General features: G+C 57.2%; 1 protein-coding gene across 1 annotated transcript in view; it reads right to left on the reverse strand.

Annotated features, from left to right (window-relative positions):
- TSPAN11 (tetraspanin 11) overlaps positions 1-18,594 on the reverse strand; it is a 64,575-nt gene that overhangs the window by 9,988 nt on the left and 35,993 nt on the right. Inside the window, exons 3-7 of the mRNA XM_045199810.3 lie at positions 17,098-17,289; positions 3,657-3,731; positions 2,761-2,865; positions 1,116-1,274; positions 684-770 (exon numbers count right to left, since the gene is read on the reverse strand). Of these exons, the coding sequence (XP_045055745.1) occupies positions 684-770; positions 1,116-1,274; positions 2,761-2,865; positions 3,657-3,731; positions 17,098-17,289 (618 nt within the window). The remainder of the gene's footprint in view (positions 1-683; positions 771-1,115; positions 1,275-2,760; positions 2,866-3,656; positions 3,732-17,097; positions 17,290-18,594) is intronic.

Raw genomic sequence — 18,594 nt, forward strand, 5'->3', positions numbered from 1 at the left:
TGGGCTGAAGCAGGAGTGTCAGGCGAGGTAGGCAGGCAGGGCCCTTGCTTGCTCTATCTGCCCCTGCTCCTGGGGGTGCCCCTGCTGACTCCTCTCCTCTTGACTCTTGACTAGAGTGATCCAAGAGAGTAACACTCACTTCCAGGGTGGCGGCTGGGAGAGAGAGGTGGAGTGGGGAACCAGAGCAAAGGGCATGGCTCACGCTCAGAGCAGAGAGCAGGGTGTACCTATCCACAGGTGTGCACACACACACAGAGGAATGCTCGCATGGCATGCATACACACACATACACAGATGCACAAGCACATCTAAACACATACACGTGCATGCAACCCCACCAGGAAGCATGCGCCCCATCAACGGCCCCACACATACCTGCAGGCTGCACACGCGCACACATGCACACACAGAGAGGCATGCGCATACCTGAGCCCACACACATACTCCTCTTGGGTCTCTGTTCCTTACATGTTCAAGTTGGCCCCCAGGCCAGGCATTTTCCTGTATGTTTCTGGGGAAGAGAGTGACCATGTGACTCATCTTTGGCTGCAAAGGGAAGGGGAGTGGAGGGCAGGGCAGAGCGTGGGTGTGCAAAGGCTCAGTGGTTTGAGATCACGGCGTGTGGGTTAGGGGTTGAGACCTCGTCTAGATAGCCCCCTTTCCTAATCCCCTGCTCAACTCACCTGCAGGCAGGCCACCCCGATGCCCACTGCCCCCATGAGCAGGAGGTGGTTGGCCAGGAACTGTTCCAGTTTGGTGATGCAGCCTCCCTGTAAGGGAACAACAGGTCACACACACCTTGACCCAGAAGTGGGTGAGGATGGGGAGGGAAGGGCTGGCTGTGGTGCTGCATCCAACTGGCTGAGGAAAGGCCAGAGACTTAAAGGGTCTATGTGCCAGCCTTTCAATTGCCCACAGGCCTCTAGGGTGACCCAGGGACAGGCCGTGGTGTTCCAGTAGTAGGTGCTTGTCCCTAGGGCTTTGTGCAGAGCATAGAGGCCCAGTACTGTTGATTTCTAGTCAATAAATAAGTGGGCTCTGCTCCCCCAATACCTGTCTGCCCTGAGCATGCCTTCTGGGGCCCCTGGATGGCAAGCTGGAGCGAGGGTGCTCACCTCCACCTTGTAGATGTTGGAGGGGTGGACCCTCTGGCCGCAGCGCGCCACCACAGTCTTGCAGCAGCTGTCGGGCACCAGGCGGCCCCCGCCCTCCTGAGACAGGATGTAGGCACTGTGCTGCCAGTCGGCAGAGCTGTTGCTTCCGCAGCACTTGAACTGGAGAGGGAGGCGGAGGTGGGAGGTGAGGCGCACGCTGTGTGGCTCCGGGAGGGGGGGGGGGCAGGACTGTTATTCAGAGAGTAACTGACCCCTTCTGTTCTCCTGGGATTCTTCCCTTCCTCTGTTAGGATCAGGGGGCTGGCCTCTTTTCAGGCAGAATTTGCCTGCAGGCCACCAGTTTGCTGCCTTAAACAACTACCCAGGACCTTAAAGGTGACAATGCTGGTGCCCTAGGGGCAGGGAGGGAGATGCAGGTGGGGCCTTCCAGAGTGTGGAGCTGCGGACTCTGGGGAAGGAGCCGCACTCACAAGGGGTGGTTTCCTGGACATCCAGGGAGGCAGAAGCCCGGGGACAGGGGACCCATCCTTGCCGGAGGTTCCCAGGTTCCCATTCAGGCCTGGAAACCTCAGAGCACAAGGGTGGGCTGAGCTTTAAATGGGCTGACCAGCAGGGAGTGGGTGCCCTTGTGTACACGGGTGACCTTGGCCACTTTTCAGAGGATGAGCGACCCCTATGGGTGGAGCCGACTGGGAGCTGCGCGGGTCTCAGAGATACGGGGCGGGTGTCTCCCCAGCTGAACTAAAATGCCCCTGGACTCCAGAGCCCACCACCCTCTACTCCTCCTTGCCTTTGTTCCAGCAGAAAAACCAAGGCCTCAGGCCAGGTCTGTAGGCGCAGGATGGAGCAGAGACCATAGGGTGGGGGTGGGGTGGCAGGGAGAAGGGGCATCAGAGTGGACAGCTGGAGCAGCCTCACACTTTCAGACACAGAGCCTCCAGGTTCCTGAGGTCCAGCTGTCTACCAGAACTTTCTGTGATAGCAGAAATGCCCTCGGCTATGCTCTCCAACTGGGTGGCCACTGGCCAGGGGCGGCTGTAGGGGACTTGAAATGAGGCTAGTGTGACAGAGGAGCTGAACTATTAAACAGCCACATGTGGCTAGTGACTACCATTTGGGACCACACAAGTCTGAGGTCTCTTTGCCCTTCCCTGCCCTCTGGCAGGACTGTGAGCCCCACTGGAGGGGTCTTCTCAGTCTCTTCTCGGGAAGGAGAGACCATTTTGCTGCCCCCCAGCATTCTGCTGGGTGGTGCCCATTACAGTTCACGCCATGGGGCCTCAGCCGTCACCACCAGGCCCCTCCCCAGGGGAGAGAAAGCAGCCCTGACAAGGGAAGGAGCCAGGAGATGGAGTTTCTGGGCACAGCCTGAGGGGGAGGCAGCAGGGTGGGGTTTGGAAGAAAGCTGGGGGAGCCATGGTTCAGAGAGGAGGGGAAAGGAGGAGGAAGAAAAGTCCAGGGTTCAGGAAAGCACTTTCACGGTGGTGGGGCTTCTACACAGGGACACATACTTCATGCTCACACCCTGTGAAGGTGGAAGAAGGTAGGCAACTTGCCCAGGGCCACACGGCCACACAGACAGCAGGGACAGAGTTGGGACTGAACCCATGTCTGCAAGGCCTCTGAGCCCCCGGGAAGGGCTTACATCCTGCTGCAGACGGTCTATGGAGGCGGTGATCTCCATGGTACCAGGCTGCCCATAGCTCTCGGACAGAGTCCGGCTCAGGTGCTGCTTCAGTTCGTCACCCAGCTGGAGGGCAGAGAGGGATGGTGGTGTCACACAGCCCCCCACCCCGCCCACCCGGAATCCCAGTCCCCGGGCCGCTCCCAAACCACGCCAGCTGTAACGGGCCCTCAGCCACAGAAGACAGGGTTATGGAGATGATGTTGCAAAAGCTGGGGCCCTAACAGAAGGGCAGGGGAGTCATGGGCAGAGCTGAGAGGATGGCGGGGGGAGGAGGCAGCTCCAAGGCACAAGGGTACTTTAAGTATCTGTTGATTTTCATTTTGATTATGAGATAACATTCAATATTTACAACCATCTTCCTGGGCACGCATTGGTCCTATAGTGCTGGCTGAAACAACCAGCATGGCCATCTGCCTCTACCAGCCAAATACCAGCCTGGCTGGGACCTTGAACCCCTGACTCAGAGGGTATCCAGTGGGAGAGGACCTGACTGGCCCCTTCCTCCTTGCCTGGTGCTGTCATGACAGTCTGGCTTGTGGCCCTAGCCCAGGCCTTTCCCCTTGCAGGTCTGACAGCTGACTTAAGCTCCACGTCTCCTGAGAAGGGGCGAGGGCCCACCCCACCCCCTCAGGGAGCTCCCCTGCCTTGGCTCCCACGATGAAGACATCTGCAGCAACAGATGGAGCAGAGGATTACTGAAGTGGGACAGGAAGATGGAGCCAGATGTGCCGAGGAATGCTGGGGCCTGGGAGACAGGACTGCCCAGTGAGCGGCTGCCTCAGCTTCCCTATCTCTCTGCACCGTTGCCTTCTGGCGCGCTGATGGGGGATGCAGAAGGAGGAACCTCCACTTACCCTCTGGTAGTACATGTGGGCCAGGACCCCTGCCACCAGTTCAACCAGGAAGATCACCAGCAATAGGCAGAAGTACTAGAAGCAAGGAGAAAAGATGGTCACCACTGGGATTGGGGCTGGGAAGGCAGATGGCACTTCAGCACCTTGATGAAAAATGTTTTCCTAAAGCAGTGAGGCAGGTGGAGCTACCTGTTGGCCCATCTTCATCTCCTCCCAGCAGCTCTGGGCATACCAACCTCTGCTGGCTCCTGGCATGGAGTTCCCCACTCACCCCTTCCCTCGGTGTGCTGGTTTGTTAATCCATCCACCCATCTGGTACTTATTAAAGGCCTACTATATGCTAGGTATCATAAGTAAGACAATTATTATTCTCAAAGTAATTGGTGGTAGGAGGTCAGATAAGTGATTATAATGATGTGTTTTAAGTGCTAGGACAAGCCCTAGAAACTATGGGAGGCTCCTGATGGGGGAGGGCAGTCAGAGAAGGCTTCCTGGAGGAGGTGACACCTGAGTGGCATCTCTAAGGGTGAGTGGGCATTTGCCAGGTGAAGAAGGAGAGAAGTGCATGCCAGGCAGAAGGGAGAGCATGCGTGAGACCTGGAAAAGGCAGTCAGCATGGGTTTGAGTTCAGGATCTGGCTGGAGTGTGGGGCTGGCCGGCTGGGCAGCTGCGACCAAGGCTCTGGAAAAGCACGGGCAGAGAGCCTAGGAAGGGTATTGCAGGGGGTTCTAAATCTCCCTCATTGCTGCCTGGCCTCCTCCAAGCTTAAGCTGCTGGGCACGCTTCACAGCCCTGCTGACGTTGCTGGATGTTTTTCTGGCTGTGCTCTTGCCTCTGTGGGCTGGCATCCTGCCCCCACTCCCACTGGTTTTACAGTCTCAGGGAGGGGGGGGCACGGACACAGCTGGGTCCTGGTGTGTCGTTGAAGGAGCCAACAGGGCAGAAATGCATGTCAAGCCCACGTGACTGGGGGGCATGGGGTGAGAGAGAGAGCACACTACAAGCAGGGAGCCGGGGGGTGGGGGTTGGGGGGCAGCAGTACTGTTGCCCAGAATTGGCCTCCTCTGGGCAAGCACTGGTAGGTGACGCCTCCGCCTCTGCCTTCCCCTAGCAGTGCCTGGCTGCCTGACCACATGGGGGCAGCAGCCCATGGTCACTTGGTCACTGGACTGCTGGGAAGGCTCAGCCTATGGGTGAGCTCAGAAATGCCAGGATTCATCAAGTATGGCAAGAACGCGGGCCCGAGGGTAGTGCACAAGGAGGACTGCACTGCAGGCGGGCAGGGGCGGCCTGGCCCATTCAGAGGCAATGCCAGCCTCCTTCAGAGGCAATGCCAGCCCGCAGGACCGGAGACCTTGTCCCATGGACTCCCAGAGCCCAGCAGGGGGCTTGGCAAGGGCAGACCTTAAGCAACACAGGGCAGAAGACATTTCATGGAGAAAGAACTTTGACCCAAGAGCAAGGCTTCCTTTCACGTTACATGAATCACCCCCCTCTCCCGCAGCCCTTGTATTGAGCCCATAGGCTCCCAGCACGGGAGCTGGCCACCCTTGAGGAAGCAGGGAAACCTTCCAGTCTCTCAGCGGTGCCAGGCCTGTCCCCAGCATTTGTGGCACCAAAGGCATGAGTATAAAAGGAGCTCCTGGCCCTCTCCCTTCCTGCCCGGGGCTCTGTGCTGCTCCAGGAAAGGCCTCTGTCTGCACACCTAAGCTCTGTCTACCGCCCCCCGCCTCCCCTGCCCCAGGCCCAGGCCTCACAGTCCCCCGCGTGGTGAGGGTGTGGAGGAGGCCAGAGTGGTGTAGTGTGGGGCACACCAGCCTTGAGCACCCTGTGTAGGCTCTGGATGGAGGCTCGGCTGTCTGCTCAGGGCATTCCGAACTCCTGGGCACCCAGACGAGGCCAGAAGTGGGGAAGGCAGAGGCAGGATCCAAGGGGGCACACTCCCTGGGCCCCATGGACTTTCTCCACCATGAGGAGGGGTTGGGTGCAGGGACTGTGTGTGCCTGGGCCCTCGGAAGGTACTGAACGTTACCCCTGCAGGCAGGAGGCTGACAAGAGGTCTGCGGATGGGTCCTCTCTGTTTGGGGAGCCTTTGTGTCCCATACAGGGATGGAAAACCTGAAGGATGGTGGTGGAATGTCAGCTGACTTGGCTTTGAATCCAGGATCTGCCACTTGCTGGGTTTGGATGATGACCTCTGGCTCCTTTGTGTGAATTAGAAAAATGTGTTCCAATGAGAAAACTGTGGCTCCGTGAACTAGGCAACCTGAATTTCAGCCTTCCCTGGTTCCTTGTACCAGATACAACCTCTGGGGCCATGCATGGGGGTGCTGCCTGTAGACTGAGCAGGTGGATGTCTGGATGCTGCCCCACCCACCCTAGGAGGACCCAGCGGAAGGTGCGTTACACTCCACAGCAATCTCACCTGCGTCCAGCTCCCAGAGCCCACGGGCAACAGCATGGGGTGAGCCCAGCCTGTCAGCCAGGGCCAGTCACCAGGACAGGTTGCTGCTCTCCTGGGAGTCGCCCTGCCCACTGGACAGAGCACAGCTTCACCGACACCCGCTCCAGGGCCTCGGGGGTGTGCTTGACCTGCTGCTCCTCACACACACGCTGCGCCTTCCTTCTGGCTCCAAATTGGCCCCCGCTCCCCCTGCCCTGTCCAGGTACTCGTACTCTGAGGCCAGCTCTCATCCAGCCACAGGAACCTTTGTGCAGTGGCTGCCAGTTGCTCCCCTGGCTTCTTGGGTGCCCTCTGCAGTGTGGGAGAAAGCGAGGATGGGGCACTTGTCACTGAACAGGAGGACGCAGGCCACTGCCAGCTCACAGCGCAGAATCTCACTACCTTCCTTCCCTGGGGGGAGGGAGAGGCTTCTCTGTCTCTCTCTCATTGCTCTTGGGTGTGAGGGGCACTTAGAGGTAGCTCTGAAGGCGTGGCAGTGATGTGCTGCTCTCTGGGATGCCATAGCCACAGTTGCTATTGAAGCCTGGCTGGGAAGGCAGCTGATGGGAAGGCAGAGCCACTGAACCATACCAGGGACTTAATGGCAGGCTAACTTGGTATATGCCAGCCCTGCAGAAAGGTTCCTGGGCATCAAGCATGCTCTCCACCCTGACAGAGTAGGCCAGAGCAGGAAGAGCACCTTTCCTGCCCGGAGTTCCAACTACAAAGATGCCCTGGGTTGGGGGTGGGGGTAAGCCAGGGCCAGGTTGAGGTGTTGGAGGGACCAAGAGAGGGGGCCCAGGGAGTGGACCTGCTGGGTGCTCAGGGGCATGGGTGCTGGCTCCAGGCAGCAGCTTTAGCAGCAGAGGGCTGCAGGTGTGTGACTCACCTGGGCTGGGGCAGCCCTGAATCACCACTCCTGTGTGACAGTCCCTGAGAGGCAGTCTGAGCTTGCTGAATCCTCTAACCAATGCCTCACCTCTGCTGCTCTGCTCTCCCCTCGCCAAGCCTTCCCAGACTCCCCCAGTCCCCCCAAATCGTCTCAGGGGTCCTAGGGTACAGGCTGGCTGTGAGCTCTGCGAAGCATTCCTTCTGTTCCTGCACACTGTGCCCTACTTAGAGGCCGGGCCTACCGGCCTCCAAGCCTTTGTCCTCGCTGTTCCCCTGCCTGGACTTCCGGTGTCTCCCTGTGCCTCAATATCCAGCTCAGCTGTGTCCTGCACGCGCCATCTCCGGAGTCAGTGGTTGCCACCACCCACCGCCAGCCCCAGCACCTCCACGTCGTGACACAAGGACTCTCTGCTTCCCTCCTTCTCTCCTTAACTAGACTTGGATCCACCTCGGTGTCCTTCGCCTGCCTGCCATTCCTCCCATGACAGTTCCCCGTAGGCCTTGGCTGGGTGAGTGACAGAACATTGGCCTCTGCTCTGCAGAGGTTGCTTCTGCTTTAAGTGGTACCCCTCGGTCTCCTCAGAATGGCCGTGAGCTTCTAGGGGCGGGGTCTAGCTGTGTGCTCCGCGAACGTGCCGGTTGTCGGACGAACGCGTGCACGTCTCCTGCAGCACGCCCGCCCGTGACGCAGCGGGGACTGGCTGGAGCTTGGGGCAGGAGCCTGATCTTTCCCTGATCTGTGGGAAGCACAGAATTGTTACTTTAACTTATACTAGTAGTTCTCAACCTGGCAGGGTTTTGCCCCCGGGGACATTTGGCAATGTGTGGAGACTGTTTCTTGTTGTAGTCACAACTGGGAGGAGTGCTAGACTGGCATCTAGCACGTGGAGGCCAGGGTGCTGCTGACACTATGGGGTGCAGCGCTGCAAGGAATGGTCAGGGTCTAAGGCTGACGCCAGGGCTCGATGTGCATATGTGTCCCTACGCACTATGGGAGACACAGAACAGATCTAAAGAAGCTTGTCCAGTTCCTCAGCAGCCTGAACGCAACACAGGCGAATGGAGGGTTTTACCTTGTACCTGCCCCAGAGGGCACCTCCGCAGCCTCCGGACAGGAGAACGAACAGCCAGAGAGGCAGGGAGAACGCCACCAGTCCAGGCACATCCCAGGAGCCCTGGGAGCTTCCCCAGGGACTATGTTGTCTGGCCCCTCCTGCTGCCCCCAGTGAGATGGGCAGTGAGGGGTGAGCTGCCAGAAAGGGTATATAACAGATTGACTAGGGAGCATAAAAAGGGTTCTGGAATTACCTTTTGCCTTTAAGCTTGGTATTGATTTTGAATTATTAAACAAAAGTCAGTAAAAATTCTCAGATACCCTGTGTCATATTTCAAGGAGTCAGTATTTCCCAGGCCCAGGCCATCCTGCTTTTCCCAGCTCACCATGTGGGGGGAGGGGCCGTGCTCCTCAGTAGGGCCCTTTCTTTTGAGGGGCCACCAGAACCCACCTTCCCCACCTGTGGCTTAGGAGGCGATATTCAGGCTCAGCTGGCTGGCCTTGTTTCTCAAAACCAAGCCAGAGAAGCAGATGACATGCTGCTTTCCTGCAGTGGAAGCAGTGGGAAGGCACCCTTTACACACCCCCCGCCCACAGTAATGACAATAACCAATTCTCCCTCTGCTGAGCCAGTGCGTTATCACCTGAGTGGCCCCCATGACAGTAACGCCATCGAGTGCCAGCTCTCCCCAGGTGCAGCCCCTCCGTGAGCACTTCCTAGGTCGGCTCCCACCTCGGCTGGAGCGCAGCATCACCCAGCGCACAGCCACGTGAGTGCAGCGTCAGCCTCGTTGCACCCACGCACACGTGGGCAGGGAGAGCCGGGGTAGCTTGTCCGAACTCACTTGGCAAGGATGTGGCTGAGTCTGGAACTGGACCTGGAGATTCTGCTGCAGAACCTGTGTGCTTACCTGCTGATGCCCTATGCTGAGCTCAACGGGTGGAGTTAGCAGGTTTGGGTGGATAGAGGTGTTAGGAGGGGCCACAGCTTGGTGGCCGAGAGACAAAAGGGAAATCCAGGGAACCCCCAACCCCGACAAATGAGCTCTGTCACGGCCCCACTCAGTCTCCATTCTTCAGTGCTGGCTGGCGCCAGGCATGCTCTAGGTGGCCCCTCCTGGCCAGGTTCAGTGGGGACTTCTGCCTGCTGGGCCCTGACCTTTCATGCCTCTGCTCTGCCCTGGGGTCACAGTGTGGGCTCTGACACCTTCCCCCTCTGCCCTTCGCCTTGCTCATCCAGCCTACCTTATCTCAGAGTCTGATAACTGTCTGCACATGCCGGGCAACACTCCGTGTGCGTGCACAGCCCCCTGAACACAGCCAGGCCTCTGCTGTTGCCATGCCGCCTGTGTTGGGGTCCCTGCTCCCACCCACCTGTGCTCCACAGCTGCCAGCAATGGAGCCTCGGCTTGGGCAAGGCCCATGAAGCCCTCCCTGATCCAGGAGCTCCTGACTCTGACCTCCCCCTACTGACATCCTCTGAACCCCGATCTGACTTGTGGGTCTCACGCTGGACTGCTCCCAGGACTATGTACACTCTGACCCTCGCTCGCCCTCCTGCTCTGACCTGTATCTTCTTCTGCCTTCACAGGCCCTGGGTGTGGGTGTGAGTCTAACCTGCTCTCCCAACTCCTTCCTGACCTCCAGGCCACTCAGGTGTTTGGTCCTGGCCTGCCCCCAGTCCTTCCAGAAGGGACCACCTGAGTCTTGGTCTGACAGAAAGCAGAATGAGAATTCCAGAGAAAGCTCTTGTGGCTTCTGCCCCCAGAGCCCTCAATAAGAATGACGTAATTTCAAAATATGCCAAACTGGACCCCAAACATAGAAGGCACCAGTTTGGTAAGCACAGAATGGGACCCAAACAGTCCTCCCCCCCCCGCCCCTTCCTGTACCATTCACCAAATTTTTTTCCCTTTAATTCTTTAATGGAACAGTTTGCACTAGAAGTTGGATATTTTCTAAAACTATATATAGATCCAAAATGAAGCTGGAACAGCACAGTACTCTCTGAACTGAACCAACACTTTCCTTAATGAAAGGCTCTGCAGGAAGTCTGCGGAGATGTTGCTCACTGTGACAGTATGGAGACTACTTAGAAACTGGCTCTTCAGAGGGGCTTGCCCTGCAGGGGACGAGCCAAGCCCCAGGTGAGGTTCGGTGGCAGGGGGGTGGGGTGAGCCCCTGGTGCTCTAGGACAGGGCAGCTCAGCCCCAGCTGGCTCCGCCCTTGAGGTAAGTTTTAAGAAGTTTACATGACAGGACTTTTGGAATTTCTCTGCTGGACTGACTCTGCCATAAAGAAGGGAGCGTCGCCAAAGCTTTCTTCCTCTCTCTCTCCACCACGTACACAAAGAGAAGACGGAGACAGGGTGTCCAGGTGGGTGGGGGCGGGAGTGGAGGCACTGGTGCTGTTGCAGGGTGGCCTGGCAACAGTGAGAGCGGAGCAGGGACAGGCCGCAGAGGTCAAGCTGCGGGGAGAAGAGCCCAGCCAGAGGCTCCCCGCCTGGCTGGCTGTGAGGATTACAGCCGCAGGAGAGGGAGGGCCAGGGAGCTCAGGCCAACCAAGGCCAAACAGGAAAAGATGGAGCCAGCTGTTTAAACGGCAATGACCTCAGGGCGCATGATTTTCTGGCAATTAACAGGGGGCTGGAGGCAGGAGGCAGTCGGGTCTCAGAGGTGCAGCTGCCTGGCCTGTTTGTGCAGAAAAGAGAGGATGTGGATTTGGGAGCCTCAAGCCATTCCTGCAACAAGACATCACTGTTGGAAGGGTGAAGGTGACCTCTACCCTTCCTGGCTCCTGCCCAGGGCTCACAGCCTGCCCCCAGCCACAGCTACGCTGAGTGCTGGCCCTCAGCCGCTGTTCTACAGGAGGACTCTGGGGCGTGCTCTGGCTGGTGGCAGATGCTAACGTCCAGTCTGGCCCAAGGGGCTGGGAGCAGAGGACCAGGGTTAGAGTAATGACAGCTGGTTGACCGAGCGGGGAAGTTGGAAGAGGCCGTGGGGAGGCCGGGGATATTCAAAAGACATCCAGAGAATGCAGCCCAGGTCGTCCAAAGTCCCAGCCAAAGGGCTGGGGCTGCAAAGTTCACACGGTGGGAATTCATGGGAGGAGAACCCGGTTTCGGAGCTACAAGCCAAAGACAGGCACCACTGGATATTTAGCAAGGACTGCTGTGAATCCAGACAGAATGGGAGGAGACAGCAGGTTCCAGACTGGATGGCAGGGCCCTGCCAGATGGCCGAGGGATGACTACCAGACTCCCCTGGGGACACAGAGCCCAGGGAACTGGGGGCATGCTGCTGCCCCCCACCTAGGGGATTTGGGCATGCGGGAAGGGACCAATTGCTGCCTCCAACTAACCCTGGAAGGGCTGTCTTCTCACAGGCTGGGGAGAGATGTGGTGCACACTTAGGCAGCTGTGCACGTGCCTGGAACAGAAGGCATGTGCGTGGGCCGGGGTCAGACAGAAGATGGTGGCAGGGACCCCTGGGTGGGAGTGGCACTGGTCACAGAGCTGGCTACAGGGGAAAGGGAAGGCTGAGCAGAAGTCCCCACCTTGCGTAGAGGTTAGGAAAAGCTCTAGGGCCTGGAGAGGTCCAAGCTCTGACCAAACTCAAACCAGAACTCAACCCCCACACAGTCTTTTCTTTAATACAGGCGTTTTGTCGTCCTCTCTGGACTCTAAGCCACGCCGCGGGTCTTAGTCCCTTGTGTGTCTCCCTCCTTTCTTGCCCTGTCTGTGCCCAGCAGAGTGGGGAATCTGGAAACGTGTTCGAAGTGCTGGTGGAGGTCGGTGGATTAGGCAGCCTCATCGATGCAACGTGGTGCATGAGCTGCCAAAAGTCGGAGAGGAGGAGGGGCTGGAGATTAACTGGTGTAAATACTGCTGTGGATAGAAAATGTGCTGCTCCAGGTGGGTGGTGATCAGGCACATCCCCTGCAGCCTAAGGAAGGTGGGTCTTGAGCCCAGAATGGTGCTGGTCAGAGAAAAGGGTGCTGTCACAGTAGGCACCCTGGCCTGGCAGTCTGGGCTCAGCTTTCCTTTGTGAAGATGCTGTGTGACCCTGGGCGAATCATTCATCCTCTCTGGGCCTTCTGCATAAAATGTGGGGCTTGGGGGGAAGAGTGACTTGATGCTGCTGCTCCATCTGTCTGCAGTGTCAGGACCGAGTGTCCTCTCTCCTGGCCCCCTGCTTCCCAGCGGGGACATCTAGAGGAACACCCCCACGTCCCCCTTACCCACTCCTCCTCCTATCTGTTTGGGGGGAGGGCCTCCTTCCCTCCTCGGGGACAGCCTGTCCTCAGGACACCACATTCTCTGCTGTCCACCATGCAATGAGTTTAGTGAGGCAGTTCTTAGTGAGGTGAAGAGTTGCTATGGTTCCTGCTGCAGAAATAAAGCCACACATTCTGATCAGCTGCATTAGTAATAAAGATGACCTTTGACCACCATCACTCTGTCCCCTGGGACTCATTTTCCAATGGATTCTAAGCTCCCCTAAAACAGTTTGACACATGGCCAATGGGGCAGGACACTGACCTCCAGACGGAGGCACGGCTGCCCATGGCCAGGGCCAGGACCTGGCAGGAGAGGGGCATGTCCAGACAGCTCTCCAGCTACCACTGCTGTCCTGGGCCCGCAGGTGTGGGACTCTGAGGGCTGTGGCTGATGCCACCAGATGAGGGAAGGTGCAGAGCAGATGGGAAGGAAGGTGGGTCCTGACCTCCTCTGCCCGTGGCTCTCTGCAGGGAATGCAGCCAGCTCTGGCTCCCTGGTAAGGAGCGCCAAGCAAAGTGGGGCACGCTGTGATTCTTCAAGTGACTGACCTGCCCCCGCACACCCTTTTCTGCCATCAGCCCCATGAGAGTAAAGCAGTACTACCGGCCGCTCTCAACAACCTGCACAAGTCCCCACGTGGGGCCTCAGGAGGAGAATTTCCATCCCGATCCCTTTCTGCACTGCCAGGCCGTTCTTGGGGGTGGCGCGTGCTTGTGCGGTTAGGTTCACTGTATGGTCAACAGGTGTGAAATGTCACTGGGAAGGGAAGACCCCAGCAGAGGCCTGTGAGCTTTCCCATAATGGGTTAAAGGACTATCTACTGTTTTGATCGCCTATTCTGAGGTTCCCTTCTCTCACGAGGCTCAGTTTTCAGGGTGCGGATCACTGTGCCCTGTTTGGTGGCAGGGACTGCAGCTTGTCTCTTTCCAGTTACATGGTGAAACCACGAATCTGCCAAGGAAAGGGAGCTGCATGGTGGAAAGGCAGGGTGCAGTCCCTGAATAAACTCTTGGGTTGGGGATGCACACAGACGCTACTTACCCACCGCCCCTGCCTTCCTGCAGCACAGACGTACAGACAGAGACCCACAAACAGACACGGACAGACAGAATGCACGCACTCTGTCTCTCCTGGGTCAGCCCTGCTCTGAGAGCTGCTGAGGACCCCGCCATGGGTGATACCCACCCGTACGTAATTGAACTTTTCTCCCACTAGGTCCACATGCTTTCTGTGGTGCAGTAACAGGCCGACTTCTGCCATGCTGCCAGCACCCTGAAGCTCAGTCTCCACTTATGAGTGAACCTGGTGGCAGGCAGCCAGGTCATTGGCCACCAGCTCCCATCTCGGTGCTTCATTTCTCAGCCCTCAGCTGGGCCTGAGGCAGGGGAAAGGCCAGTCCTGTTCCCCAGGGGGAGGCTCCCATGTGGAGGGGAGCTGGGGCAGCCTGGGGCAGCAGAAGAGGCCTAGGAGCAAGCTCCTGGCCACGTGGCCACAGGAGTCGCTTTCTCTTTATGGCTAAGGAGCAGTGGGGACCGTGGGAGCGATGGCCCCTACAAATAACTCCATTGTCTTAGGTTCCTTCTCAAAGGGGCTTGGTCGTTGTGATGGTGATGTAAATGTAATTACAGCCGCATCTTATGATCTTTATATAACGTGGTGACTTGTTTCCTAAGACGTAAAGTACTTCTTCAATATCCTCACAGCTCACCCCACATAAGGATGGGGATACCAGGGGGGCCAGGCGTGGCCGGGCAACTTCCCTGAGGTCATGGAGCATGTTGAACCAGCTACCCGACTACCTGCTTCTGAGCCCTAGTCCTAGGTTCTAGACCTGATTGCCTGGGTAACCAAGGCTGGATGTATTTGATAGAAGTGTTGCAATTTGGGGTCCCCTCATTTTCAGATATTCCTTCTAAGATTTCTTATTTTTTAATCCACCCCATAAATATAAAAGAACTCCTGACAAAGACCCAGTTTAGCCTGGATCATCCATCATAAAAGTTGTCAGAGCCCATATTCAAAACTCTAAATATACCCCTTTCCTTTGGTCAGGGTGGCATCTGTCCTGGTCATCGGCCTTGGGCTCAGATGGCCTGAACTCTCTGGCTTTCTCATTCAGCCTTCGCTAAAAAAGAAGAGCTGGTGTGAATAATTTAAGCCCCATTCTCACTCCCCTTTGCAGGTTTCTGACACCGAGTGATCACCATTTAAGCACCAACCAGGATGTGCTATTCCTGTCCCTGATGAACATTTCCTTCTGGGTAAGTGACTTTGAGGGCCTGCAGATGTGCTGGGGGAAGGGCCCCGGCATGACAGACATGCACCTGTGGGAGCTGGACAGCCCCCTGTGGGTGGTTCTTGGGAACCTTGGATGCCAGGCCTCTCCCTCCCTGTGGCCCAAGTTGGACACACCAGATACAGACGCCTGGTCTTCCACCTTCCCTATCCTCCTGGGGACCACTTTGAAAAGAGCTTCTAGAGCTGGAATCTCTGCATTTCTCCTCTGGAGTTTCCTCCAGCCTTTAGCTAATTAAAGATTTCAAAAGGAAGTTAAGACACACATTGAAAAAGATGCAATGAGGCCTGAAAGGCACCACCAGGAAGCACAGAGCACTTTTAAGCTGCCTTAACCGCACTGTTTGCCTCTAAGTGGGAGCTGGGTTTTAAAAGTCCTGCTGTGTTAGCCCAAGAAAGGTCTTACAGCCACCTTATTGGTTTAAACACTGAAGTGCTCGATAACTCAGGGGCTGATGGGCCAGGATGCGGATTACTCAGGACCCGCTGCTTCCCCTGTGCTCTGTCCTTGGCCAGATCTGTCTTTGGGTCTTTCAGAGGCGGGGCAGGGAAAAGCACAGGAAGAAGACTCAGGCTCTGAGGCTTGCTGTTTGTCAGCCCTGAGCCCACGCTCCCGGGCTGGTGTCTGTGTGCACGTGTGTGTGTGTGCACTTTTCCCTGACCTTGATCTGGTGCCTCTAAGATGTGTTTTGCCAGTGATGTTGGACCAGAGAATTCCTTAGTTCTCTGTGAGGTGAAGGTGAACGCAAGCAGTGAGTGAAGAACGAATCCAGCAGCCTCTGTGCCCCTAGCCCTGCCTCTGGGCCCAGGGGGATGAGAAGGCCCTTCTGTTTGCTGTTTGCTGGGGTGAGAGGTGTGCACCAGGTCTGCCCACGAGCCTGAGGTCCTGGCCTTCCTCAAGGCTCCATTCTCCCCTGCACAGCCCTGGGCACAGGGCATGGTCCCTCCACACAGGCCTCACACCTCGGCCTGTCAGGCTGTGCCTGGAGACACCTATTTTCTTAATGGCTCAGCCTAGACCATGGGACAGGTCTTGCAAATAGGTCATGTAAGAAGGGAGTGAAGAAGGGGAGGCCTGTGATCAGTGGCTCAGAGAGCAGAGCCTGTCAGTTACAGACCCTCAGGCCTTCCTTCCGAACTTTGAGACTGCCACAGGGCAGGGCTCTTGCAGGAGGCTGTGGACCCAGGTAAGCAGGGTAGGGGGTGCATCAGGGCCTCTTCCGGCCACCAGACTCCTTCCAGGCTCAACCTGATTTCTTGTGGAGACTTGGATTGGTTCTGGCCTTGCCCTTCCTGCTGATGTTTTGCAGCCTCCCCTGCCCACATTGGTCTTGGCCCTCAGGAAGACATTAAGAGTGGAGGAGCCTGCTCCGGCAGCAGGCACACGGGAATTGGGGATTGGTCTGGCAGTCCTGAACTGGACTCTGGCTTGTACCCCGCAGTCCACCCAGGCCTCCTCTCCAGCTGCCAGCTTCCCGGGAAGAGGTCCGTCAAGGAGCCTGTGCTACCCACACCACTGCCCATGAAATCCTCTTGCCCAAACAATCCAACCCAAGTCTTATCAGACTTCTAGACTCAAGTACCAGGAGAATACATGAAATAACCCCAAGGGGATGTCATCAGAAAAGCCAGACTGGGAGAAAGTACACCACATGTGACCTGGTTCCTTCAATAATAAATCACAGGAGAAGAAAAAGAGAGAGATTGATGGGGGTGTTTAGAGACTAAGAGACCCAGGAGACAAAATGACCAATTGTAACGCATTGTCCTAATTTAGATTCTGATGGAAACAACCTTCAAAAAAACAGTTTATGGGTCAATTGGGGAAATTTGAAACTGCCTGGTTATTTCATGATATTAAGGAATGACTGTTAAATGTTTTTAGGTGCGATGATAGTACTTTCATTATGTATTCTAAAAAAGGACCCCTAAGCTTCCTAGGTACACCCTGGAATATTCACAGGGGATGAGTTGCCTGGGGTGTCAGGGTGGCAGGGGCACCAGGCACAGACGAAACAACAGGCTCTGGGACGCAGGCTGCTGATTCTGAGTGATGGGACGCCGGGTTTCACTATGACGTTCTTTTCATTTTTGCATAGCTTTGAGAATCACCATGATGAAATCCGGAAGGAGAGGAGGAAGAGAAGAAGAGGAGGAAGAAGAGGAGAAAGAGAGTGGAGGAGAGGAGGGTGGGGAAGAGGTACCACAGCTGCACCAGGACTGAGACCGCCCTCCCAGCTTAGCTCCTAAGAACCTGGAGACAAAGGCAAATAGCCAACCCGAGGGGCAGCTCCCGCTCCAGCCTCCCCAGGACTCAGAGTCCAGGCTGGGGCCACTGTCCCTGGTGGGGTTCTCAGTGCAGGAGCTGATGGGAAGCACAGGCTGTACGTGGAGGGGCTCAGGCTTTGCTCCCTGAGGCCCCAGCTGGTTTCCCTCCTTCCAGCCATAGGCCCAGTGGAGTGGGGCAGGAGGCACTCACTGTAGAGAGACAGCTCCTGTCCTCCCGGATGATGGCACCAAAGCCCAGGAAGCCGGTCACCATGACGAGGGCGCCTGCGAAGATGAGGATGTAGGCGGAGGCGGCGAAGGTGCTGGAGGCCAGGACGCTAAGGTAGCCGCTCTTCTCCACCAGGGTCCAGATGCCCACAGCCAGGACAGCAGCGCCCCCCACCTGCGGGAAGCCCCAAATCAGAGCAGGTGGCTGCTGGGGTGCCACCGCTGCCATTTACTGAGTGCCCACTACAGCCCAGGCACATTTTATACCTCATCTCATTCAGTCCTTCAAAGGGCCTGTGAGGATGGGGCGGGTCCCCGACTTATAGGTGGGGAAATGGAGGCTCTGAGAAGCTGTGACTGGCCCATGGTCATATACCTGAGCCGCAGGGGCAGATTTTGAAGCCAGGGGTGACTCCCAACTCTGTGCTTCTCACCACAGTGCCTGGGAGTCCCTGTCCCCGTGAGGTAGGGGAGGCGACTGCGAGTGTGGGAGACCTTTGTGTCTGAGCTCCTTTGCCCTCCGATTCCTGGCCCCTACCCTGTGCCCTTCCTCCCCACAGGGCCCCTTTGCTCCTGTCCACATTCTCAGGCGGGCACATTCACACACCCGGGTTCAGCCCTACATCCACTCACGGGGGAAGCACAACAGGGCTCTCCGTCTGTGCTCTCCAGACGAAGAAGTGGAGGTGCAGAGAGGAAATTGCCCGAGGGCCTGCCTCCAGTTAGGGGCAATTAGAGGCGGGCTGGGACTCGAACTCAGGGTGCAGCCTCCATGGGTGAAAGGACAGGGACTCCACAGCTGGAGTCACTCTGGGACTGCAGGAAGACTGAGCAGCAGAGATTTCTTTGCTAGTTGTCTGCTTCCCTTTCAGCCCCGAGAAGGCAGCTGGGACAAGACAGCGCTGATCAGCGGTCGGGGTGTCTCCTCAGGAAGGGTACCTGGGCATGCAGCTGGGGGTGCCCCTTGCCTGGTTCTTTGTGCAGTGAGGCTGTTAAGCTCAGCAGAAGTGTGTGCACCAGATGGGGAGCACTAGTGCCTGCCAAGGGTTTGGGTGGGCAAGGCCCCTGGGGCCATTTCTGCCGTCTGTCCCTGCGAGGGCAGACTTCTGTCTGGCCCCTGGCCTCCCTGCCTCATGTAGGGATGAGCTGTCTTCCTCAGATGGGTGAAAACCTCTCCCTCAGGGGCCCCCAGTGTGGCCCGCTGAGCTCAGTCCACGGATGCTCATCCCTGCACGGTGTTCCCATCAGGCCCAGGACAACTCTCGGAGTGACCCATCCTGGTGCCTCACAGCTCTCTGTTCTCAGGAGTCACAGGCATCAGCTGGGAAAATGGAAGGTGGTTCTTGGCAATGGATATGCACTAGGCACCGCCTTACCCAGCTTACCATTTCTCTTCCGAGCTCTGCTGTGGCACGAGGATTCGGCGGGGGTGGGAGGAGGGCACATGCTATCTCTGTTTTGCAGATGAAGAGCTTGAGGC

Source organism: Desmodus rotundus, chromosome 3 (assembly GCF_022682495.2).
Source record: "Desmodus rotundus isolate HL8 chromosome 3, HLdesRot8A.1, whole genome shotgun sequence".
Classification (NCBI taxonomy): Eukaryota; Metazoa; Chordata; class Mammalia; order Chiroptera; family Phyllostomidae; genus Desmodus; species Desmodus rotundus.